At 41.4% G+C, this 20,230-nt stretch overlaps 2 protein-coding genes and 3 non-coding genes across 5 annotated transcripts; 2 read left to right on the top strand and 3 right to left on the bottom strand.

The window, feature by feature from the left end:
- Positions 1-156: 156 nt before the first annotated feature.
- On the bottom strand, positions 157-275 carry LOC131979695 (5S ribosomal RNA). The gene has a single exon (XR_009395128.1). It is a non-coding gene; the product is annotated as a 5S ribosomal RNA (ribosomal RNA).
- Positions 276-648: 373 nt separating this feature from the next.
- On the bottom strand, positions 649-767 carry LOC131979693 (5S ribosomal RNA). Its single transcript, XR_009395126.1, has one exon. It is a non-coding gene; the product is annotated as a 5S ribosomal RNA (ribosomal RNA).
- A 373-nt stretch (positions 768-1,140) lies between these two features.
- LOC131979667 (5S ribosomal RNA) lies at positions 1,141-1,259 on the bottom strand. Its single transcript, XR_009395101.1, has one exon. It is a non-coding gene; the product is annotated as a 5S ribosomal RNA (ribosomal RNA).
- Positions 1,260-11,221: 9,962 nt separating this feature from the next.
- On the top strand, positions 11,222-12,644 carry LOC131979304 (uncharacterized). The gene is made up of 4 exons (XM_059343249.1): positions 11,222-11,882; positions 12,047-12,118; positions 12,285-12,341; positions 12,464-12,644. The coding sequence occupies exons 1-4, from the start codon at positions 11,222-11,224 to the stop codon at positions 12,466-12,468; spliced, it is 795 nt and encodes a 264-aa protein (XP_059199232.1). The 3' UTR covers positions 12,469-12,644.
- A 689-nt stretch (positions 12,645-13,333) lies between these two features.
- LOC131979303 (uncharacterized) lies at positions 13,334-17,274 on the top strand. Its single transcript, XM_059343248.1, has 4 exons — positions 13,334-13,421; positions 13,528-14,638; positions 14,847-16,000; positions 16,217-17,274. The coding sequence occupies exons 1-4, from the start codon at positions 13,334-13,336 to the stop codon at positions 17,272-17,274; spliced, it is 3,411 nt and encodes a 1,136-aa protein (XP_059199231.1).
- The last annotated feature ends 2,956 nt before the right edge of the window (positions 17,275-20,230 follow it).

Below are 20,230 nucleotides of genomic sequence, written 5' to 3'. Positions count from 1 at the left end.
TTGCTTTAATAGTGCTTAATAGGTGAAATCCTCATCATCATTTGTGTTGTAGACTTTTCCTGCACATCTAGGAGAAACAGAGTTCAGCTCTTTGATTGAAAATAAGAGAGATATTGCACATTGTTGTTATCTGCTGGTGAAAAGAGAGAACGCAAAAGCTTACAGCACCGGGTATTCCAAGGCGGTCTCCCATCCAAGTACTGACCCGGCCCGACCCTGCTTGGCTTCCGAGATCGGACGAGATCGGGCGTATTCAGGCTGGTATGGCCGTAAGCGAAGGCTCAGGGCGCACACGGGCCTTTTATAGTTGTGATAAGCAACTGCTGGTACTCGTTACAATGGGGCAATTGCCGTTACAGGGCTCAATCCCACAGATTTTGGCCTTATCTTTGACTGACTGTGACGCCTCGTATGTCCCGCAGGGAAACTACACGGTTGAGGTTGGATTTTCATTTGAAAGGCACGTCTGACGTCAGTGTTAGAGTGGCCTTTTTGCTTTAATAGTGCTTAATAGGTGAAATCCTCATCATCATTTGTGTTGTAGACTTTTCCTGCACATCTAGGAGAAACAGAGTTCAGCTCTTTGATTGAAAATAAGAGAGATATTGCACATTGTTGTTATCTGCTGGTGAAAAGAGAGAACGCAAAAGCTTACAGCACCGGGTATTCCCAGGCGGTCTCCCATCCAAGTACTGACCCGGCCCCACCCTGCTTGGCTTCCGAGATCTGACGAGATCGGGCGTATTCAGGCTGGTATGGCCGTAAGCGAAGGCTCAGGGCGCACACGGGCCTTTTATAGTTGTGATATGCAACTGCTGGTACTCGTTACAATGGGGCAATTGCCGTTACAGGGCTCAATCCCACAGATTTTGGCCTTATCTTTGACTGACTGTGACGCCTCGTATGTCCCGCAGGGAAACTACACGGTTGAGGTTGGATTTTCATTTGAAAGGCACGTCTGACGTCAGTGTTAGAGTGGCCTTTTTGCTTTAATAGTGCTTAATAGGTGAAATCCTCATCATCATTTGTGTTGTAGACTTTTCCTGCACATCTAGGAGAAACAGAGTTCAGCTCTTTGATTGAAAATAAGAGAGATATTGCACATTGTTGTTATCTGCTGGTGAAAAGAGAGAACGCAAAAGCTTACAGCACCGGGTATTCCCAGGCGGTCTCCCATCCAAGTACTGACCCGGCCCGACCCTGCTTGGCTTCCGAGATCGGACGAGATCGGGCGTATTCAGGCTGGTATGGCCGTAAGCGAAGGCTCAGGGCGCACACGGGCCTTTTATAGTTGTGATAAGCAACTGCTGGTACTCGTTACAATGGGGCAATTGCCGTTACAGGGCTCAATCCCACAGATTTTGGCCTTATCTTTGACTGACTGTGACGCCTCGTATGTCCCGCAGGGAAACTACACGGTTGAGGTTGGATTTTCATTTGAAAGGCACGTCTGACGTCAGTGTTAGAGTGGCCTTTTTGCTTTAATAGTGCTTAATAGGTGAAATCCTCATCATCATTTGTGTTGTAGACTTTTCCTGCACATCTAGGAGAAACAGAGTTCAGCTCTTTGATTGAAAATAAGAGAGATATTGCACATTGTTGTTATCTGCTGGTGAAAAGAGAGAACGCAAAAGCTTACAGCACCGGGTATTCCCAGGCGGTCTCCCATCCAAGTACTGACCTGGCCCGACCCTGCTTAGCTTCCGAGATCGGACGAGATCGGGCGTATTTTTTTTTTTATCTTTTTATGATAAAAAATATTTTTTTATAATGTTTACATGTACATTTAACATAGAAAATATACATGTATTCCATCCATATGGTTTCTCTTACAATACAAATAAATAATAATTCTCACATTGAATACAAAGCATGGTTCACTCATTACACATTTCAAGTTCCATTGCTAAGCATGTGATCCATAACCCAGTTGGTATAAACACAACAATAACACATCACTGTTACAATAAATACTTTCAGCACATCTATCGTCAAAAGAAGCCCATTTCAACATACAGAGTTTCTTTTTTAAATCTATATATGAATCAAATTTGTTCATGATTTGCAGAATCATACCACACAATAAATTCAAAACCATAATTAATACCATAAAGAAGTTTTAAGAAAATAAGAAAATAAAAAAATAAAAAATCCTTAAACAACCTAGTCCAAATCACTTAAATAATTCAGTTATGCCATAACCCACAACTTTTCCTTTCTTACAATAGTTTGCATCTGTGCAAAACTCAAGAACTACGAGACAAGCCAATAAAATATCCAAACGAAATTAAACCCCCAACAGAAGTAGTCTCTCTTATTTAAGCCATGTAATATACAAAAATAAATAAGTAAATAAATTTACCTCTTTTTTTTTTTCCTTACAACTTAATATTATATTCTTGTATTTTTTCCCCCACAGTTGTCATCAGTACAGTGACAAGATATCCAAGAGACGAAAAAAAATAAGAAAAAAATTCAACATAAGAACCCAACCAAAAGAGTTGGTCTATCTACATTATTCAGACAGATAATTAAATGTAGATTATTTTTGCTACATATTAGTATTATTCTTCTGTTTTATATTTTTTCCTCCTTTATCACAATTATTATTGATGCAATGTCAAGAAATGTAAAGAAAATAATTAAATAAAACATTCAGAACCATAAAGTTGTCCTGTCTCGTTTGTACCATACATTATACAGTAAATTAACGTAAATTCTTTTTTGTTACAATTTGTACTCCTGTATCTCCCCCACAATTGCCAATAATCCAACATCAAAGATGCTCAAAATCCAATATATAAGACATCCACCATAAATACAACCAAGAAAGTTAATTTGTCTTATTTATGCCATACATCATTCAAAACCATAGATTATTTTGTCATACTTCTATTTTTTTTTTAAATTAACTTATTTTTTCCACCATGATTGCTGTTAATGCTAAATCAAGAAGACTCAAGAAAATAAACAAAACCTTCAAACCTATAAAGCAACCAGAAAGTTGGTCTATCTTATTTGTGCCACTCAACACACAATAAATAAATATAAGTTCCTTTTTTTCCCATTGGAATTATATTTTTGTATTTTCCTCCACAGTTATCATTAAGCTGATACCAAGGTATTCAAAAGACCAAAAAATAAAGCATTCATGGAAAAAGAACCCCCCAAAGTAGTTTGTCTAACCCCATTCATCTTGTTTTAACTTATATAAATTCCCCCTTTTTTCTTTTTTCCTTGTTTCAAATCAGGAGAGTACGAAAAAGACAAATACGAAACTCAATTCGACACCCCGGACACAACCCAAAAGAGCTGGTCTCCTATTCATTATACATTTCATACATTTTCACGACATAGTTTTCATTGTTCTATTCACTGCAGGACAGATTCGGGCAGCGTTAATGTGTCATTGGATGACTTCACATAAGGATACATAACTGGTAGAAAATCAAGAATGAACTCAACAAGCAACCTTACACCATATAGATCCCATATACTTCCATATCTCTTGTATATTAGTCATATTGCCCCAAATGATTACTTTTAATTACTTTTCATTTACTAATTGCCTTTTTTTTTTTTTTTTTTCCTTTTTCTTTTTTTTTTACAGTCAGTTATTTCCCCATTATAGAATCCTTTGATGTTTATTTAAATCAATTTCCAAATTATAATTTAGGTGTTGCTTTGCTTATTCGGACCCATTTAACAAGGGTAGCGACAAGTGATGGTCTAGCTTGCTCAATAACACAAATCAGTAAATCAATAAAGAAATTAAAAACACCATAAATAAATAGCCTAACTTTACTCAATGTGTTCAAAATCCAAGCATTTTACATGCGTAAATTCAGTCTAACACAATAATAATTAACAAAAGAAAGAAAAAACCATTTAAAGAAGATAAAGACAAATTAAAGCAGTTTAGAGACAAAATCAGAGAGAGATACATAAGCACACCAAATGCACTCTATGAGAGAGAGAGACATGTTTAGGACAAACCTAGAGAAGAAAGCTGCTTCTAATTCCCACTTCAAAAATTAATTCCCACCCTCCCTTCTTTATCTATTTTCACACAGGTTCCCCCGTCTATAAAGCTTCTACTAAAGTCATCTTCATTTATGTAACCGTGAAGCATTGTTATTTCACACTTTATTAAGCCAGTGAAGATTCTCCAAGTGTCTACCACTCTTCCCTCATAGTGGGCCATATTTCTTCTCAGTTTTACCGCATATCTGGCATGACTTAACATGTAATTGATCAGATTGACATTCACACCTTTCATTTTTCCTCTCACCCCAAACAGCCATACTTCTTCCCATTTCATTTTCTCCAATATAATCCCACCCCCACCCAAACGCTCTTTCATAAACATTCTTACTCTCTCAAAGTAACCCCTTAACTTATGACACTCAAAAAACTCATGCATGCACGTCTCAGTCGCTACCTTACACACATCACACGTCTTACCCACACTCTCATCAAATCTGCTGACCACTAAGTTGTTAAAGACTCTATTGTGCCTCAGCATATAGTCAAAGTGTTCGCATCCAATGCTATTCCATTTCACTCTCAGGTTGGACCACAGATCCTGAACATCTATGCCCCTCTGTCTCATTGTCTCTAGCCACACTTTCTCTCCAGCTGGTTTTCTTATCTCTCTTGTTCTTATGCTTTCATATATTGCCCTCGTCCCGACGTCTCCCACAGCAACCCTTTTCCCTCCTTCACCCATCCACATCTCAGGCATACTTCGATCTCTCACATCGCATTCACTCATTACCATTCTCACCCATTCACTCGGCATTCCCTTTTTAATTTTTTCCATAATTTCACATGCAGCATGCGCGTTCATTTTTCCACCCTTCTCCTCTATTTCATCCACCAAGAACTGTGCCCTCACAAATCCCGGAACATACTCATATACAATATCTCTGATTAGTCTGATCTCAGCACGCCACATCGCTAAATTAAACAGAGTCTTCCCCTCTACTTTAATTTTTGGGTTGCAAAAAATGGGCTGCCTCCAAATCTGTCCTGCACTAGTACACTCATATTTCACTTTAACAACAAATTCGCTCCAATCATTCAAAATCTCTTGATGATATTTACATAGAGAGGTGAGGTTCCCGGGTCGCATCTGCGTAAAGACGCCACCCTCTCCGCATCCACCACCCTTTTCAACACTCCTCTTGAGTCCTATTTCCCAAACTCGATTCTCCCTGCTCTTTATATATTTACACATCATTTTAATTCTCAGCGCACTTTTCTTTTTCCTCAAGTTTATTAGTTTAAGCCCACCGGCATTATAGTCATTTTCCAAAATATCTTTCGCTATTCTGATGCCCTTCCCCTCCCACAGAAAGTTCACCACTGCCTTCTCCACATTTTTGTAAACCCATTCAGGCACTTCCGTCACATTAACTACATAAATAAACTTGCTCATTATCAGAGCATTAATTACGGTTACTTTGCCCCTTAATTTCAACCCTCTCTGTCTCCATGAGCCCAGAGTAGTGGCTATTTTATTTATTATGCCTTGATATAATTCATCTATCCCCTCATCTTCTTTCACCCCCATATGTACCCCCAATATTTTGATGTATTTATTTTCTACTTTCATTCCCAGCTCCTCCACGCTCTGACCGCCTCCCGACATATCCATGACTTCAGTTTTTTTCATATTTATTCTTGCACCCGACATCTCTCCATATTTTTCAACCATTCTAATCGCTTCTTTCGCACTTTTGATGTTCTCTACTGTGATCGTCGTATCATCGGCGTATTGGTGCACTACACTGCAGGTGTTGTTGTCTATTTTGATACCTTTGATGTTCACATTTTCTTTTATCATGCTTGTCAGAGGTTCAGCGGCCAGAGCGTAGAGGAGCGAAGACAGCGGACAGCCCTGTCTTACAGATCTCTCTAATTTAAAGCTAGGTGTTATATAGCCATTTATTTTTATACATGCATATGCATTATTATATAATAGTTTAATCCAGTTTCTATATTTATCACCAAATCCATACTTATTTAATATATCAAATAAAAAGCCATGATTAACCCTGTCAAATGCTTTATTCAGATCTAAATTGATTATTATTCCCTTCCTTGTCTCTCTCATACGATTTATTGTTTCTCTTATATTGCATATTGTGTCCGCCACTTCTCTCCCCGGGATGCCATAAGTTTGGTCCTTGTCTACCACTGCTCCTATACATCTCTTCAGTCTATTTGCCATTACTTTAGCTAATATTTTATAATCATTGTTTAACATCGTTAATGGTCTATAGTTTTCTAGTTTTTTTTTATCACCTTTTTTATATATAATGCATATCATTCCCATCTTCATACTTTCTGGTATTTCTTTATTTTTATACATCCAATTAAATAATACTTCTAGTATAGGTATAAATTCATTTTTAAGTTCTTTATATAATTCGCTAATTATGCCATCTAATCCTGGACTCTTATTATTACTTAAGCTATCAATTGCTTTATCTATTTCTCCTTTACCTATTATTTCATCACACATCTCTTTTGCCTCGTTGCTTATTTTATTCCTAATGTTATCTATGGCTTCTTTGTTATCATTTTCCTTTACATTTTCTTTATATAATTCACAATAGAATTCATACACCCTTTCCTTAATATCTTTTATTTCATTCAGTATTTCACCTTCATCATTTTCTACTTCTTTCAAGTATGTTTTCTTTTGCTTAGTCTTCTCTAAGTTCAAAAAAAACTTAGTGCACCTTTCACCTTCCACTGTGTATTTCACTCTACTTCTTACAATCGCCCCTTTACACTTCCTCTCTTCTAGTTCTTTTAGTTCCTTTTTTATCATTAATATTCTATGTACATTACTTTGCAATCCTTTGCTTTCTTTTCCTAATTCTACATTTAGCTGTTTTGTTAATTGGCTCTCTTTTTTCCTTTCATTGCTCGCTTTAACTGTGCCATATTTGATGCTTATCTCTTTTATACCTTTCTTTAACTCCTCCCACCAAGCTCCAGTATTTTCTATATACTTATCATCTTCCTTTTTCCATAATATATAATTTTTAACTAATTCCTTATATTTATCTTCTCTAATTAATTTTTCATTTAAACACCATACTCCTTTTCCTCTACTAATTTTATCTATACCCCATATTATTTTAATGCCTTTATGATCACTTATGTTGTTATCTATATATTCTATTAATTTTATACTCTCCTTTTCCCTTCCTTTTACAAATAACATATCAATCCTACTCTTTCTTGTTGTTCCTTTTACCATTTGCTGCCTCGAAAATACCTTGATATTTGGGTTTCTTTCTCTCCATATGTCATTCATTCCATTCTCTCTCATGCATTCCTCTAGCACTCCCCTTGATGTATCGTTTCTGAATAGATTGCTATGAGAGACGTCGAGACGAGATCGCTTTACGTTAAAGTCACCTACAACTATATCATATCCATCAATAATACTCTTGAGTTTTCCAAAAAACGCTACCCTGTCTTTAGGCTCATTGGGTGCATAAATGTTCAGGATCTTTGTGGTCTTTCCATCCATTCTCACCTCAATTCCAATCATTCTCCCATCATTGTCTCTTACATTCTCTTTCACACTTTCAAACACGCTCTTTCGTACAAAACAAGCCACTCCCCTTGCATTCGCTCCCCCGTTACTATAAAATAAATCCCCTTTCCATTCACTCTTGACTTTTTCCACATTTTCCTCCTCCCAATGCGTTTCTTGTATACAGATTATCTCTGCTTTATTTTTTCTCAAAACACTCTCTCTCCTCCATTCTGTTTTGAAACCATTAATGTTTAAAGAAAAAAGTGTAAAACTCATAAAAATAAGTAAGAAACCAAAATAACTCATATTTTTAAGTCGTTTTTACACACCTAGACCATCACTTGCCGCTTCTTTCTTTTCTACCGTCTTTTGTTTTCTTTGCTTTTTCATGCTCGTCTTCACTCTCTAGTGCAATTATCTCTCTCATTAAGCTCTCCGGAGCTTCGTTTCTATTTTTACTACTTCTTTTTCTTAAGGCAAGTCTGCCTCTCCTTATGACCTGTAACATACTTGTCTCTGTACCTTTAGTGTTCTTCTCCTCCACCAACTGTCCGGCCGCCGCCTCTTCACTCTGTCCATGTCCAGTCTCACCAATTGTTATTGGTGAGCTTTTTCCCTTGTCTTTAATGTTTTTGCTGATGTTGCCGTCACTGTCATCTCCACCTTCCTCCTTCTCCTCCTCACCCTTTTCCCCCTCGTCTTCTCCGTCGCTCTCATCCGCACTCTCCATTTCTTCTCCTTCACCTCCACCTTCTCCCTCGCTCTCCTGCTCACCGCCATCGTCCTCCTGCAGCTCCACATCTTCCACCTCGCCTCCGTCAAACTCCTCCTCGCTCGCCTGCTCCCTCTGCCTGCACTCCCGTGCATAATGTCCCTGCTTGCCACATTTGTGGCACTTAAATTCGGGGCACTCCCGAAGGATGTGGCCCGGCTGGATACAAAGTCTGCATACATTCACCTGTCTGTTATGGATGACGCGGAAATATTCCGCCCCATCTTCTGTTTCGAATCTTGTCGAGTATGGCAGCGACTGCACCTCCTCCGTGAACCGGACCCTCATGTATCTTGTTCCATCCGCTATGTCGGTGCCGGGCCACACCCTTCTTCTTATGCTTGAGGTCGCCCCCACCCCCCACATCTTCAGTTTATCCAAAATTTCATTGTCTTTGATATATACAGCTAAATTCAAAAATGACACTGTCATTTCGCTCTTTGCGATTTCTCGCCCCATCACCCTGTTCTTCCCCACTTTATATCCGTCCATTATTTTCTTTTTCACCTCCTCATTAATCAATGTCAATTCATATGCTTTGTTATTCTTCCTCCTGCAGCCTATCACTTTTCCGCAGTTGACCGCCGTCGCTCTTAGGATCTCCATAGTCGTCATCGGTTCGTCTCCTTCCACCTCAACACACACCGTCAGTTCCTTTGAGAACCTGTCCGTCGCCACTCTTTTTTCCCCAGCGTGGTCATCCCCCGCAGCTGTGTTGGCACTAGAGCTAGCACTGGTGCTAGCTCCGTCGTTCCCTCCTTTCTGCCTTGGCTCCATGCCGCGGGCCTCGGCGACCGCCCGCCCGTCTCCCTCGCCTCAGCAGCCGGTTCCGTACAAAAATGCAGTACAAAAAAAAACAACTCTTTTACCTATCCAAATTCTTTCAGCTCCTCGCTCTCTGCGTCTTGCACCTTCCAAACTTTCCTTCGACCACTTTAGCTGGTATGGCCGTAAGCGAAGGCTCAGGGCGCACACAGGCCTTTTATAGTTGTGATATGCAACTGCTGGTACTCGTTACAATGGGGCAATTGCCGTTACAGGGCTCAATCCCACAGATTTTGGCCTTATCTTTGAGTGACTGTGACGCCTCGTATGTCCCGCAGGGAAACTACACGGTTGAGGTTGGATTTTCATTTGAAAGGCACGTCTGACGTCAGTGTTAGAGTGGCCTTTTTGCTTTAATGGTGCTTAATAGGTGAAATCCTCATCATCATTTGTGTTGTAGACTTTTCCTGCACATCTAGGAGAAACAGAGTACAGCTCTTTGATTGAAAATAAGAGAGATATTGCACATTGTTGTTATCTGCTGGTGAAAAGAGAGAACGCAAAAGCTTACAGCACCGGGTATTCCCAGGCGGTCTCCCATCCAAGTACTTCCGCGCGGCCGCCGGGGATTCTTTAGCTAAAACTCCCTAAACCGAATCCCATTCATTTCCTATGGTAGTGCTAAACCACTACCGATGTAATATATTTTTGGCCTCTAGTATGCGCTGTGGGGGCGCTGTTTAGAAAACCTGTTGCCTCCGGCATCTCGCTGTCAGAGAGTGAAGAGAGAGGAAGAGTTGACAGCACCTTAACCTTCGTTGCCTGGAAATTACGCCAAACGGTAAGTTAACCTACATTAATGATGAATGGAAAAATGATTATTGACCAAACATGGAGTCATTCTTATACTATTAAACCGCATATGGTTTTAACCGTGTACGTTAGCCTCCGGTTTACCCGAGTCGGCTAAAAGACGCTAACGCCGGTGAATTAGCCGTTCTACCACATCTGTCACTGGCATCCCCTCGCTGTAAAACAATGGGGGCTGCTGAGTTTTTTGGGTAAGCCGAATAAATAACACCGTTATCAACCATCGTTATCAACACACCCGGACCGTACTTCTGTCCTTCACAATAAAATACAGTAGCCCTACAGTAAAAATACAGATGGACTTTTAAGATCCTAGCCCGAGCGTTTTTACTGCTTTCCCTCATCAGAGTTACTTTCGTGTTGTAATGAGACATGTTAAGGACGTGAGATATAACGTTAAAAAAAACTATGACAGTGTTCTGGCTGTTCATTCATCCAGTTGTGAAATGTACATTTACTAGTAGGCTACTGTACTTAAGTAATGTACTTAAGTACAATTTCAGCAGCTTGTACTCAAGCGTATCCATAATGCTTCTTCTAAACTTTTGTTTTTTGTTTAGTTGTTCAGTACAAACACACCTGCTTATACAGGTGTAGCAGTGTGTGTGAAATGTATTTTATGCATAAAGGATGCAGAGGGTCAATTCTATGAAAGTTAACCTTTAATAACGGTGTGATGAAAATTATTTTGGGTCAAAAAGGGTTAAGCAGGATGTATAATACAGGACTTTACTTGTAACAGGTCAGTTTTACACTGCTGTATAGCTACTTTTAATGATGTAAAAGATCTGAATACTTCAAAAACTTCATTGTTTCTTAAGTCACATGACCTGGCAATAGCTGTGAGATTCAGCAACAGTTTAAGTGTTAACTCCCCTCCCCCACTAGGCCGGGGACACCTTCACCTTCATGTTCTTCTCCTTGTGTAGTTCAAAGCTATCAGTGAAGTGCAGTCTGACTCATCAAAGAGAGCTAATTGTCAAGACACACAGAAAGGCAGGCCTTTAATCAAGTTACTCAAAAGATCAACAACATCAGATATAAAATGAAAAAATATAACTATTGTGAATTACATTTTTTGTCCTACAAAACCCAGACAGGGAAAGGGCCTAGGGCTAAGATGTATATCTCCTAATTACTGCTCTTCATTAAGACCCAAACAATGCATGTCTATAATGTATTAATATACTAATAATATATCTTTTTTTTTCTTAACAGTTACAATGCACAAACAGTCTTTTTTCCCTGGAAGAATGACTGTTTCTTTCCGCAAAGGACCACTTGGATATCTCCGTCAGGATCCAACTGATGCAGCCAGAGTCATCAAGGACAACCCTTCGCTACAGGACAAGTCGGCACCTGTAAAGGCAGATTTGGTCAGACAGAATGCCCTCACTGTGGTCCGTCAGAGAGGAGGGGATGCGTCAGATAAAACTGAGGTGTTCGGAGAATACATTCTGCAGTTTGGAAAGTACAAAGGGAAGTCCTTCCGCTGGCTACTTGAGAATGATATTGGATATACCATCTACCTACTCAAGAGCCAGCAAAAAGAAAAAGAGGCTGCAGGACTATTCATGGCAGAGGGGCATAGCAAGGACAGCCTACTGTCATTTCTGAGCTATGCCCTTAGCTTTGCAGAGATCCAGTCCCTTCTGAACTATGAGACAGCCAAACCAGTTGTGATGGCAGCATCAGAGGATGACCAGCTGGTGGGTTTTGGTTATCGTGCCAAAAACACCTGGCGAGAAATCTGGGACAGTAGGGATGATGGTTACACAGCTTTTATTCTCAAGAAAAGCTGTGTTCCAGGGACAAAAATGCACAAGCTTCAACAATACCTGCAGAAGAAGCAACACTCAACCTCTGCCTCTTCTCAGATGAAGCATGCCTCACAAGCTCCTGCTGAAGCTATGGGTAGGTTGTGTTTTCCATTTGTTTTGTCAAAAAGATGTATATGCTTTCATGGTATTTTAGTACAGCAAGTGGAATAAACTCCCATCATGTCTGTGGTGGTCGTACAAGCCTAAGTATTGTGAAGACATATTCCTTTATTCTAATCCTCGTGTGTTGCATTATAGTGATGGATGAAGATATGGAGCTGGAGAGAGCGATGCTGAGTATCTCTCCTTCCAAGCATCACATGGAGAGCTGTGAGTAAATATGTGTTTTCTTTTATTTATTTGTTTTTCTGCTGCCTTAAGATTCAAAGTTATTTACGGTATAGTCTGTGTATTCCTTTTTATGTTATATATATATATATATATATATGATATATTCATGATATAATATATATAATGTTTTGTTTGTGTTATGTAGCCGTTCCTGCAACATCCTCAGCTGCCAGACCACAAGAGGCTTCAGGAACAGAAAGAGGTTCTTACCCAAAAACGTCCTGTTGTCGATAGACAACTGTGGGAACATGAATTCTTATCCCAAACTGAAGCATGTCTTAAATCGTTCCGTCTCAGGTTGACCACGTTCTGGTCGTGTCTCAGGTTGACCACGTTCTGGTCGTGTCTGTGTTTTGGTGTTCTACTTAAGAGTCCTAGTGACTATGAATTGATTCCAGTCATGATGAGGGTAAGTATCATTCCTTATTTCCTTATATGAATAAAATGCTAAAACTGCTGTGGTGACTAACACTTGAATGCATGTGTTTGCAGTGTGCCATGTTGCTTCCCCTGCTCAGGCTGAATTATATGACTGAATACTGAATATTAATCCATACAACAACAAAAAATTAATTTGTGTTAATGAATGTTTTCTTTACATATTCATGTGAGAAAAAGTCTTTCACTATATCAAGCTGAGACGAGCAGGTGAAGCAAATCATGAGTGCCTTGACTAACGCCATTTTTTGATAATTGCCAAAATATAAATAATTGACAAGAGTTCCTTTTGTAGTGTCATCTGCTAGAGAGTCCACACCGACTGAAGTGAAGTTCTGTTATAATGCCTCTGCTTTTGTCCGTTATAAACCATTACTTGTTGTGGTCCTTCCCTCCATGCAGCCTCAGCTCTGCCGGCAGTAAAGAGACCAGTGCCCCTGCCTAAGGAGCTGATGTTCCTCTTGCCCCAAACGGAATGTCCTCTGCCAACAAAGACAACTGTCACGGTTCCAGGTGTGTATCATTTTAACTGTGTTTGCATCTTAAACATATCCATATGCAGTGTCCACCAAAACTGTTGTAAATCCTTTAAAATCAGTTTAATCACTGTAATTCATATACTAGCGCAGCTTTAGGACAAAATGTAAACAGCACTGCAATGTACAGGCGTTTTAAGGACTACTGCATAGATTCTAAGTGTCATTTTACATTTATTTATCTTACTGTGAATAATAATTAAGTGTTTATTATGCTTATATGGTTTCAGAGACCCAGATGCCTCCTGAGACATCCACAGAGCCCAGTCAAGTGCCACTGCAACCACCAATTGCACAGCAAGCTCAAAGTGAGTATATACATTTTTTTAATTTGGTTGTGTGAATGCCAAAGAGATAAAATCAGCTAACAAACTAAATCTTAATCACTTGCTTTGTCTAATCTTGTCTGACTAGGTCAGCCTTTACCCAAGCCATCAGCCGTCCCCAGCATTCCTCCTCCAAAGCTTCCTGGCTATGACCATGATGTCAGTCAGTGGAACTGTTCACAGCAGCAGAGGATCTGGATGAAGACGGAACTGGAATCAATGGGTCTCTGGCCAGGCTCCATTCCTGTGCGTAACCCCATGAAGATGCTGTCATTGTGGCGTTTACCTCCCCAGCCAGAGTTGATTGACAGTAGCCATGATCTTCCATCTGCAAAATACTTTCAGCTACATCCCTTTTTCATATGGAAGCCAGAAAATGACAGCCTAATGGCAAGGCTGAGGAACAACGACATTTTGCCATGTATTGAAGGTTGTCCTCAGCCTCAAGTTGCCTCTGCAGGTGTTGGAAGACCCCGTGTCATCGTTGGCATCACTGGGCAGTATTACCTGTTTTCATCCAGGCTGTGCTGCAAAGTTTGCCGGAAGAGGTGGTATGCTGACAACCCACTGTGGTTGGAAAAACTTCCCAGGAGGTTTACAAACATCCTACCAGCAATACTCACCTATAAGAAGGCAATTTGCAAGTCCGTCATGGATGAGCTCAGGCGCACGGGGAACTCACCCACTGACATGGCCAAGCAGATCACGGAGATGATGCACCTCAAGTACGAGCGTGCTCACCTGGCTTACCTCCTCAGCTGCCAAAACGTCATGGATGGGGAGGCTGGAAAGTACAGCCAGAGAACCATCACTGAATACATCCGAAAGGAAAGCAAGCCAGCTCCTTTCGGAGAGTACAGTGATTCAGACGGCTGGAACGGGATCTCTGTGTCTGCACACTACCTGACTGACTGCCTGCTGAATGAGTACCAACACCAAGAGGGGGCCATCAAAAGTCTTCTTCAGGGCAGCTTTGGACAGGCTTTCCGCTCAGACCACACGCGGAAAGTTGCAAGGAAGGTCACCTTTTCATCCGGGACCATGTCCTCCTATGCTGTCATGAATGAGAACTGGATGATCCTTTCGTGGGTGATGGTGCAGTCGGAGACAGAGAAGTCACTGAAGCCCATGTATGAGGGACTAGCACACCACTACAGCACTGCAGGCATAGAGAAGGCCCAATACCAGTGGGTAGACAGGTGAGTGATGATCAATATTTTTTTGCTTTTGTGACACAAACAGCTCATAATCACAACTTATATTTCTTTTTCACATTTTATGTTTCCAGTTTGATGAACGAAAACTCCCTTTGCATTCATAGTTAATAAGAATACTTTTTATTGGACTACACACACAAGACTGCCTTAATATTAATGGCTATACCTTGTCTCCTTTTTTTTCTTTCAGGGATTGCTGTGCAGCATTTAAAGTTTCAGAATCTGCTCCAGGAGAGCATCTCAACTGGAATGCTTGGAACACAACTGATGCCATTGTTGCTCAGGCCACCTCTGGTAGCCTGTTAAACACATGTGCATCAAGGTCACACTACAACACCAACATCAACATCAAGCTGGATTTGTTCCATTGTATGAGGCGGTTCCTCCGTGAGTGTGTGTCAGAGCACCATCCCCTGTACAGCTCCTTTGCGCAGTTCCTGTCTGCAGCCTTTTCCGTGGTGGATCAGGAAGACCTACAGAGGCTTAAAGACGCCTATGCCTTCTGTGGAATTCAGCCTGCAAACCCAACTAAAGTGCACATTCGTGAGCACTGCAGGACCAGAATTCCAGGGCCGGAGGAGCTCATCAAGAGAGTCGAGGGAGTTTTCCAGCACTTCCATCTTGCGACTGACCCCAATGGTGCTCCTCTTTTTAAGCCCTCTATGCTGAAGGCATGGCGGATACAGCGGGTACACATCCTGCGAGGCTGCCTCAGTGATCCAGAGGTGGAAGGTGGGATCCTGTACAGGCACGGAGGAACACTCCAGCTCAACCATGTGCAGGGTGAAGGAGCTAAAGTTCCTGTGTGGATCCCTATCAGAGGCACATCTCAGCAGGAGGGCTACCATTTCCACCAAGCCCAGTGGGTCACAGGAACTCGTGTTTCAACAGAGCTGTTCCAAGCTCAGGGGATGACTGGTGTGGCTCGGTGGAATTACCAGCGTCTGGTGGACTTGAAACAGCCAGGTGTTCAACTCCCGGCTGTCTTTGATCCAGTGTTGATGACAGAACTGAATGCAGTCTCTGAACGTGTTTTGGGTCACGTGAAGTATCCTGCGTTTCATTTCACAAGTGGAGACACCGGAGAGAAGTTTGGCCTGGAATATGTTGAGCCTGGTTGCCGCCCAGTACCTCTAGACTGGGATAAACATAGGAGCAAAACCGACTCTGCCCACGCCCAAAATCAACCTCCTCAGAGCAGCCCACTCACTGCCCAGTCTGAGCTTCTCCAGTCATCTTCCATGGCTCCACCCAAGCTGTTTCAGTTCCCTGCATGCCCTCCTGCAGATTTTGCTGCTCAAGATGTGACTGCACATATAACTACCGAGCGTCCGACAAAGCCAGGTAAGCATATCACAGACAGACAAAGTAGTGGACAAAACGTCAGCATTAGTAGCAGTGCCTTTGTTTTAAAAATCAGAGCTGTGACAATATTAGGGCCTTAATTAATTTGTCAATGATCAGACTTTACATAAACTAACCATGCAAGTGTATAAATTAGTTTTTTTTTCCTTCCAGGGGCCAGAAACACTTATTCCACTCTGTCTTTTGTTGTTTCAGAAACCATACATCCACCTTGTTTGCCCCTGCGGTCCTCAGCAACTGCTGCTCGTACTGGACCTGTGAAGACTGGTGGGAGGGTGTTTGTGTTGGACCACAAGCGCTGGCCAGCCCCTATGACCAAGGCTATAGATGGCTTACTTCACAAACACCGTGGACAGAAGGACATGCTCAAGCTTGTCGACCAGGACTATGCAGCTCTCGTTCACGACTCCTGCACAGACCCAAACAGCATGCTCCACCCGACAACAAAATTGCATATTTCCCAGTATCTTAAGCACCTCTGCAAGATGCTCAACACCAGCTCATCTATCAACACCAGCCCGGAAAAACTGCAGGAGAGGCAGGAACTCTGGCACTCTCTTACAGAGGGCAGTGACACCACCAGTGTGCCAGTAGTTACCATGCCTCTGACAGTAGTCAACCCAGCTCCACCCGCCACACCTCCATCTCAAGATGCAATTGAAAAAATAGTTAAAAGCATCCTGGAGAAGCAGCAGCAACAGCAGCAGCAGCAGCAGCAGCAGCAAGAACAGCCAGCACAGAAGAAGAAACTGACAAAAACGTGTCTTTCCTGTGGCCAGCCGAAGTCAAGGTATGAGAATGATGGCTCTTCCATCCACTTCTTTTACCAGCAAGGCCCTGTCAGATACTTTTACTGCTCCACTAAGGTGTTTAAAACCTATGGTGCTGAAGGTCTGACAACTTCAAAAATGCCTTTCCAAGACTTTGTGGAAACCGATTTCTTCCAGCGGGAACTGGAGGCCACAAGGAAAAGGGTGGAGGAGAAAGGGCAGCAGAAGAGGAAAAGGACTGAGCCCCAGCCTACAGGTCGCAAGTGTCGATTTTGTAAAATGGAACTGAAGCAGGGCCCTTACAGTCCCCATGTCCACACTGGGTTTCCTGGATTAGCAGGAAAGTACATTTACTGCCCTAGCAGAGTATTCTCCCTTTACAAAGACCAGGGCATGGAGAAGGAAATGACCTGGAAAGAGTTCCAGGAGTCAGCCTTTTATGAAGCTGAAAAACAGAGATGGGAGGCCGAAAAAGGCAAATAACTGACTGAAAGTTTTCATACACCTTGGATGTTTCACCCTTTTGTTGCATGTGTTAAAGCAAAAAAAGGTTGAAACATCCAAGGGGTATGAATAATTTTTATAGGCATTGTATATAGTTTTTTATTTCTGTTTTGTCTGTTAATAAATAACACATTGTCTGTTAATAAATAACACATTCCATTCACTAATGTCTACATGTCTCATTAATAAGTCAATAATGTGTAGTGAGCAGTAAAAGTTGTTAAATTAAATACACACGTTTTAAGTCATTACAATTGCAATCCAATTGTAATAGAGTAACAAAACTGTAATACAGTAGGTTAAAAGCCATGAGTAAGTCAAGCACTTGATATAACATGTCATGACATTTGCTTTAGTATTTTTGTCTCTTTACACTGCCTTTAAGTTAAGAATCTTTTAGGTTATTTTTAAGGTCCTAAATTACTTAAAAAACAAAAACATTACTACTGCCATTCATTTTAAAGATAATTTGAACAAAGAATGAACAAGAAATTGATTTCTGTTTAATAATGCATTACAAGTTTTGGCCCGAGTGGGATTCGAACTTGCATCTAGATAGTCGTCTTTACACTGCCTTTAAGTTAAGAACCTTTTAGGTTATTTTTAAGGTCCTAAATTACTTAAAAAAACAAAAACATTACTACTGCCATTCATTTTAAAGATAATTTGAACAAAGAATGAACAAGAAATTGATTTCTGTTTAATAATGCATTACAAGTTTTGGCCCGAGTGGGATTCGAACCTGCGTCTAGATAGTCGTTGTCAAAATGGAAAAAAACTGTCCATGGTGCTGATCATCACTGAAGTCCACCTATACGCGACTGGCCGACCCGGCCCGACCCTGCTTAGCTTCCGAGATCGGACGAGATCGGGCGTATTCAGGCTGGTATGGCCGTAAGCGAAGGCTCAGGGCGCACACAGGCCTTTTATAGTTGTGATAAGCAACTGCTGGTACTCGTTACAATGGGGCAATTGCCGTTACAGGGCTCAATCCCACAGATTTTGGCCTTATCTTTGAGTGACTGTGACGCCTCGTATGTCCCGCAGGGAAACTACACGGTTGAGGTTGGATTTTCATTTGAAAGGCACGTCTGACGTCAGTGTTAGAGTGGCCTTTTTGCTTTAATGGTGCTTAATAGGTGAAATCCTCATCATCATTGGTGTTGTAGACTTTTTCTGCACATCTAGGAGAAACAGAGTTCAGCTCTTTGATTGAAAATAAGAGAGATATTGCACATTGTTGTTATCTGCTGGTGAAAAGAGAGAACGCAAAAGCTTACAGCACCGGGTAATGCTCAACCGACCAATGGTTGAGCGTTGTTGAGCAGAGTTGAGCAGCGATCAGCCAATGGTTGAGCGTTTCTGAGCAGAGCTGAGCGCTCAACAGACCAATCATCGAGCGAGGTTTGGTAAACGTCATCTAATTTATTCATGACCTCTTCACTGACGGCCGCTATCGCTGATTGTCATTGTCTACTGCTCTTCAATCACGTAAGTTTTATTCTCTTCACCCTCCGTTGCTAGTTAGACATTTGTTAGGCATGTAGGAAGCTGTGGCGATATTGTCAAAAGATAAAAGATTGTCTGGAAATCAGAAACTGACATGGCTATTACTTAATTATAACTGTTGGCATTTGCGCGATTTGGCTTGTTAATGTGTAATGTGTAACTACGGCTCGCCGCTAAGGTAGATGCGGCTAGCTCGCTAAAGCGGATAACGGGACGTTGACAAAGAGTTTAAAGTGTCTGAACCTGTAAATCTTGCATAAAGTTAGCCTATGCTTCGGGCAAAATGCCCAATGTTACCTAGCAAGAAGCGGACCTTTTGTTGGAATTTCTTTTAAAGCTTTTTTAATGTGGATATGTGTTAATGTAGGTAGATGTGACTGTTTAGACAACAGTTGATGCGAGAGTAAGTGTAACATAAAGCAATTTGGCGACCGTGTTAATCTCTTGTTGCATGGGATGCGCCGCATACCTGGTAAACAGTCATTTCTAACAACATAGGGCTATTTAGATAACTATCTGGCGAGCGTTTTGTCCTAGGCTATCACACCCACCAACAGCAAATTTCTGTATATTAAAGGGCTACATATTGTCAATTTAAATGATCTGCTTTTAGTTTTACTCATTTATTCATGTTTTACTGTGACAGATTAAACATGGAAAATCATCAATTTAAATGATCTGCTTTTAGTCTTACTCATTTATTCATGTTTTACTGTGACAGATTAAACATGGAAAATCATCAATTTAAATGATCTGCTTTTAGTTTTACTCATTTATTCATGTTTTACTGTGTCAGATTAAACATGGAAAATCATCAATTTAAATGATCTGCTTTTAGTTTTACTCATTTATTCATGTTTTACTGTGACAGATTAAACATGGAAAATCATCCAAAACATCGGTGCAGCGTGTGCAACAAGACTTTCACTGAAAAGTCCAACCTGACGAGGCATCTGAAGATCCATGCCGTGACCAGGGAGACCTTTGACTGTGATGTCTGCAGGAAGAGCTTTACCACCAAGTCATCGCTGGTCAGCCATCAGCAGCAACACCAGTACCCCAACATCGTGTTGTACCGGCAAGGAGAGGCCAGGCTGCAGTGTACAGGGGCAGCAAAGTCTGTGGCAGAGGCCCCCAGCACCGCTGTTGACACTACATGGCTGGATCCCCAGACAGCAGAGGCGGCTGCCAAGAGGTCCGGGGGTGAGCTGTGGAAAGGTCAGCTGGTCATCGTGTTCGGGAAGTACACCGGTCAGACCTTCAGGTGGCTTCTGGAAAACGATGTCGGCTGGCTGGTGTGGTTGCTGTTCCAGTACTGCCAGCAGGGAGAGCAGAACAAGCTGCTGAAGTGGCAGAAGGAGCGACTGCTTGAGTACGCCAGAGAGTTCCCTCCTGTCACATGGCACCTTGATAGGAGGTTGAAGGT

This window comes from Centropristis striata, chromosome 10 (genome assembly GCF_030273125.1).
Source record: "Centropristis striata isolate RG_2023a ecotype Rhode Island chromosome 10, C.striata_1.0, whole genome shotgun sequence".
Classification (NCBI taxonomy): domain Eukaryota; kingdom Metazoa; phylum Chordata; class Actinopteri; order Perciformes; family Serranidae; genus Centropristis; species Centropristis striata.
The sequence above is the reverse complement of the archived record's forward strand: the minus strand, read 5'-3'. Positions and strand labels throughout refer to the sequence as shown.

Bases quoted from the DNA above. Each gene is read 5' to 3' on its own strand.
- LOC131979304 (XM_059343249.1), top strand. From the start codon at position 11,222: ATGACTGTTTCTTTCCGCAAAGGACCACTTGGATATCTCCGTCAGGAT. The intron at 11,883-12,046 runs GTAGGTTGTGTT...GTTGCATTATAG, and splicing joins AGCTCCTGCTGAAGCTATGG to TGATGGATGAAGATATGGAG. The intron at 12,119-12,284 runs GTGAGTAAATAT...TGTGTTATGTAG, and splicing joins CAAGCATCACATGGAGAGCT to CCGTTCCTGCAACATCCTCA.
- LOC131979303 (XM_059343248.1), top strand. From the start codon at position 13,334: ATGGTTTCAGAGACCCAGATGCCTCCTGAGACATCCACAGAGCCCAGT. The intron at 14,639-14,846 runs GTGAGTGATGAT...TTTTTCTTTCAG, and splicing joins CAATACCAGTGGGTAGACAG to GGATTGCTGTGCAGCATTTA. The intron at 16,001-16,216 runs GTAAGCATATCA...TTGTTGTTTCAG, and splicing joins CGAGCGTCCGACAAAGCCAG to AAACCATACATCCACCTTGT.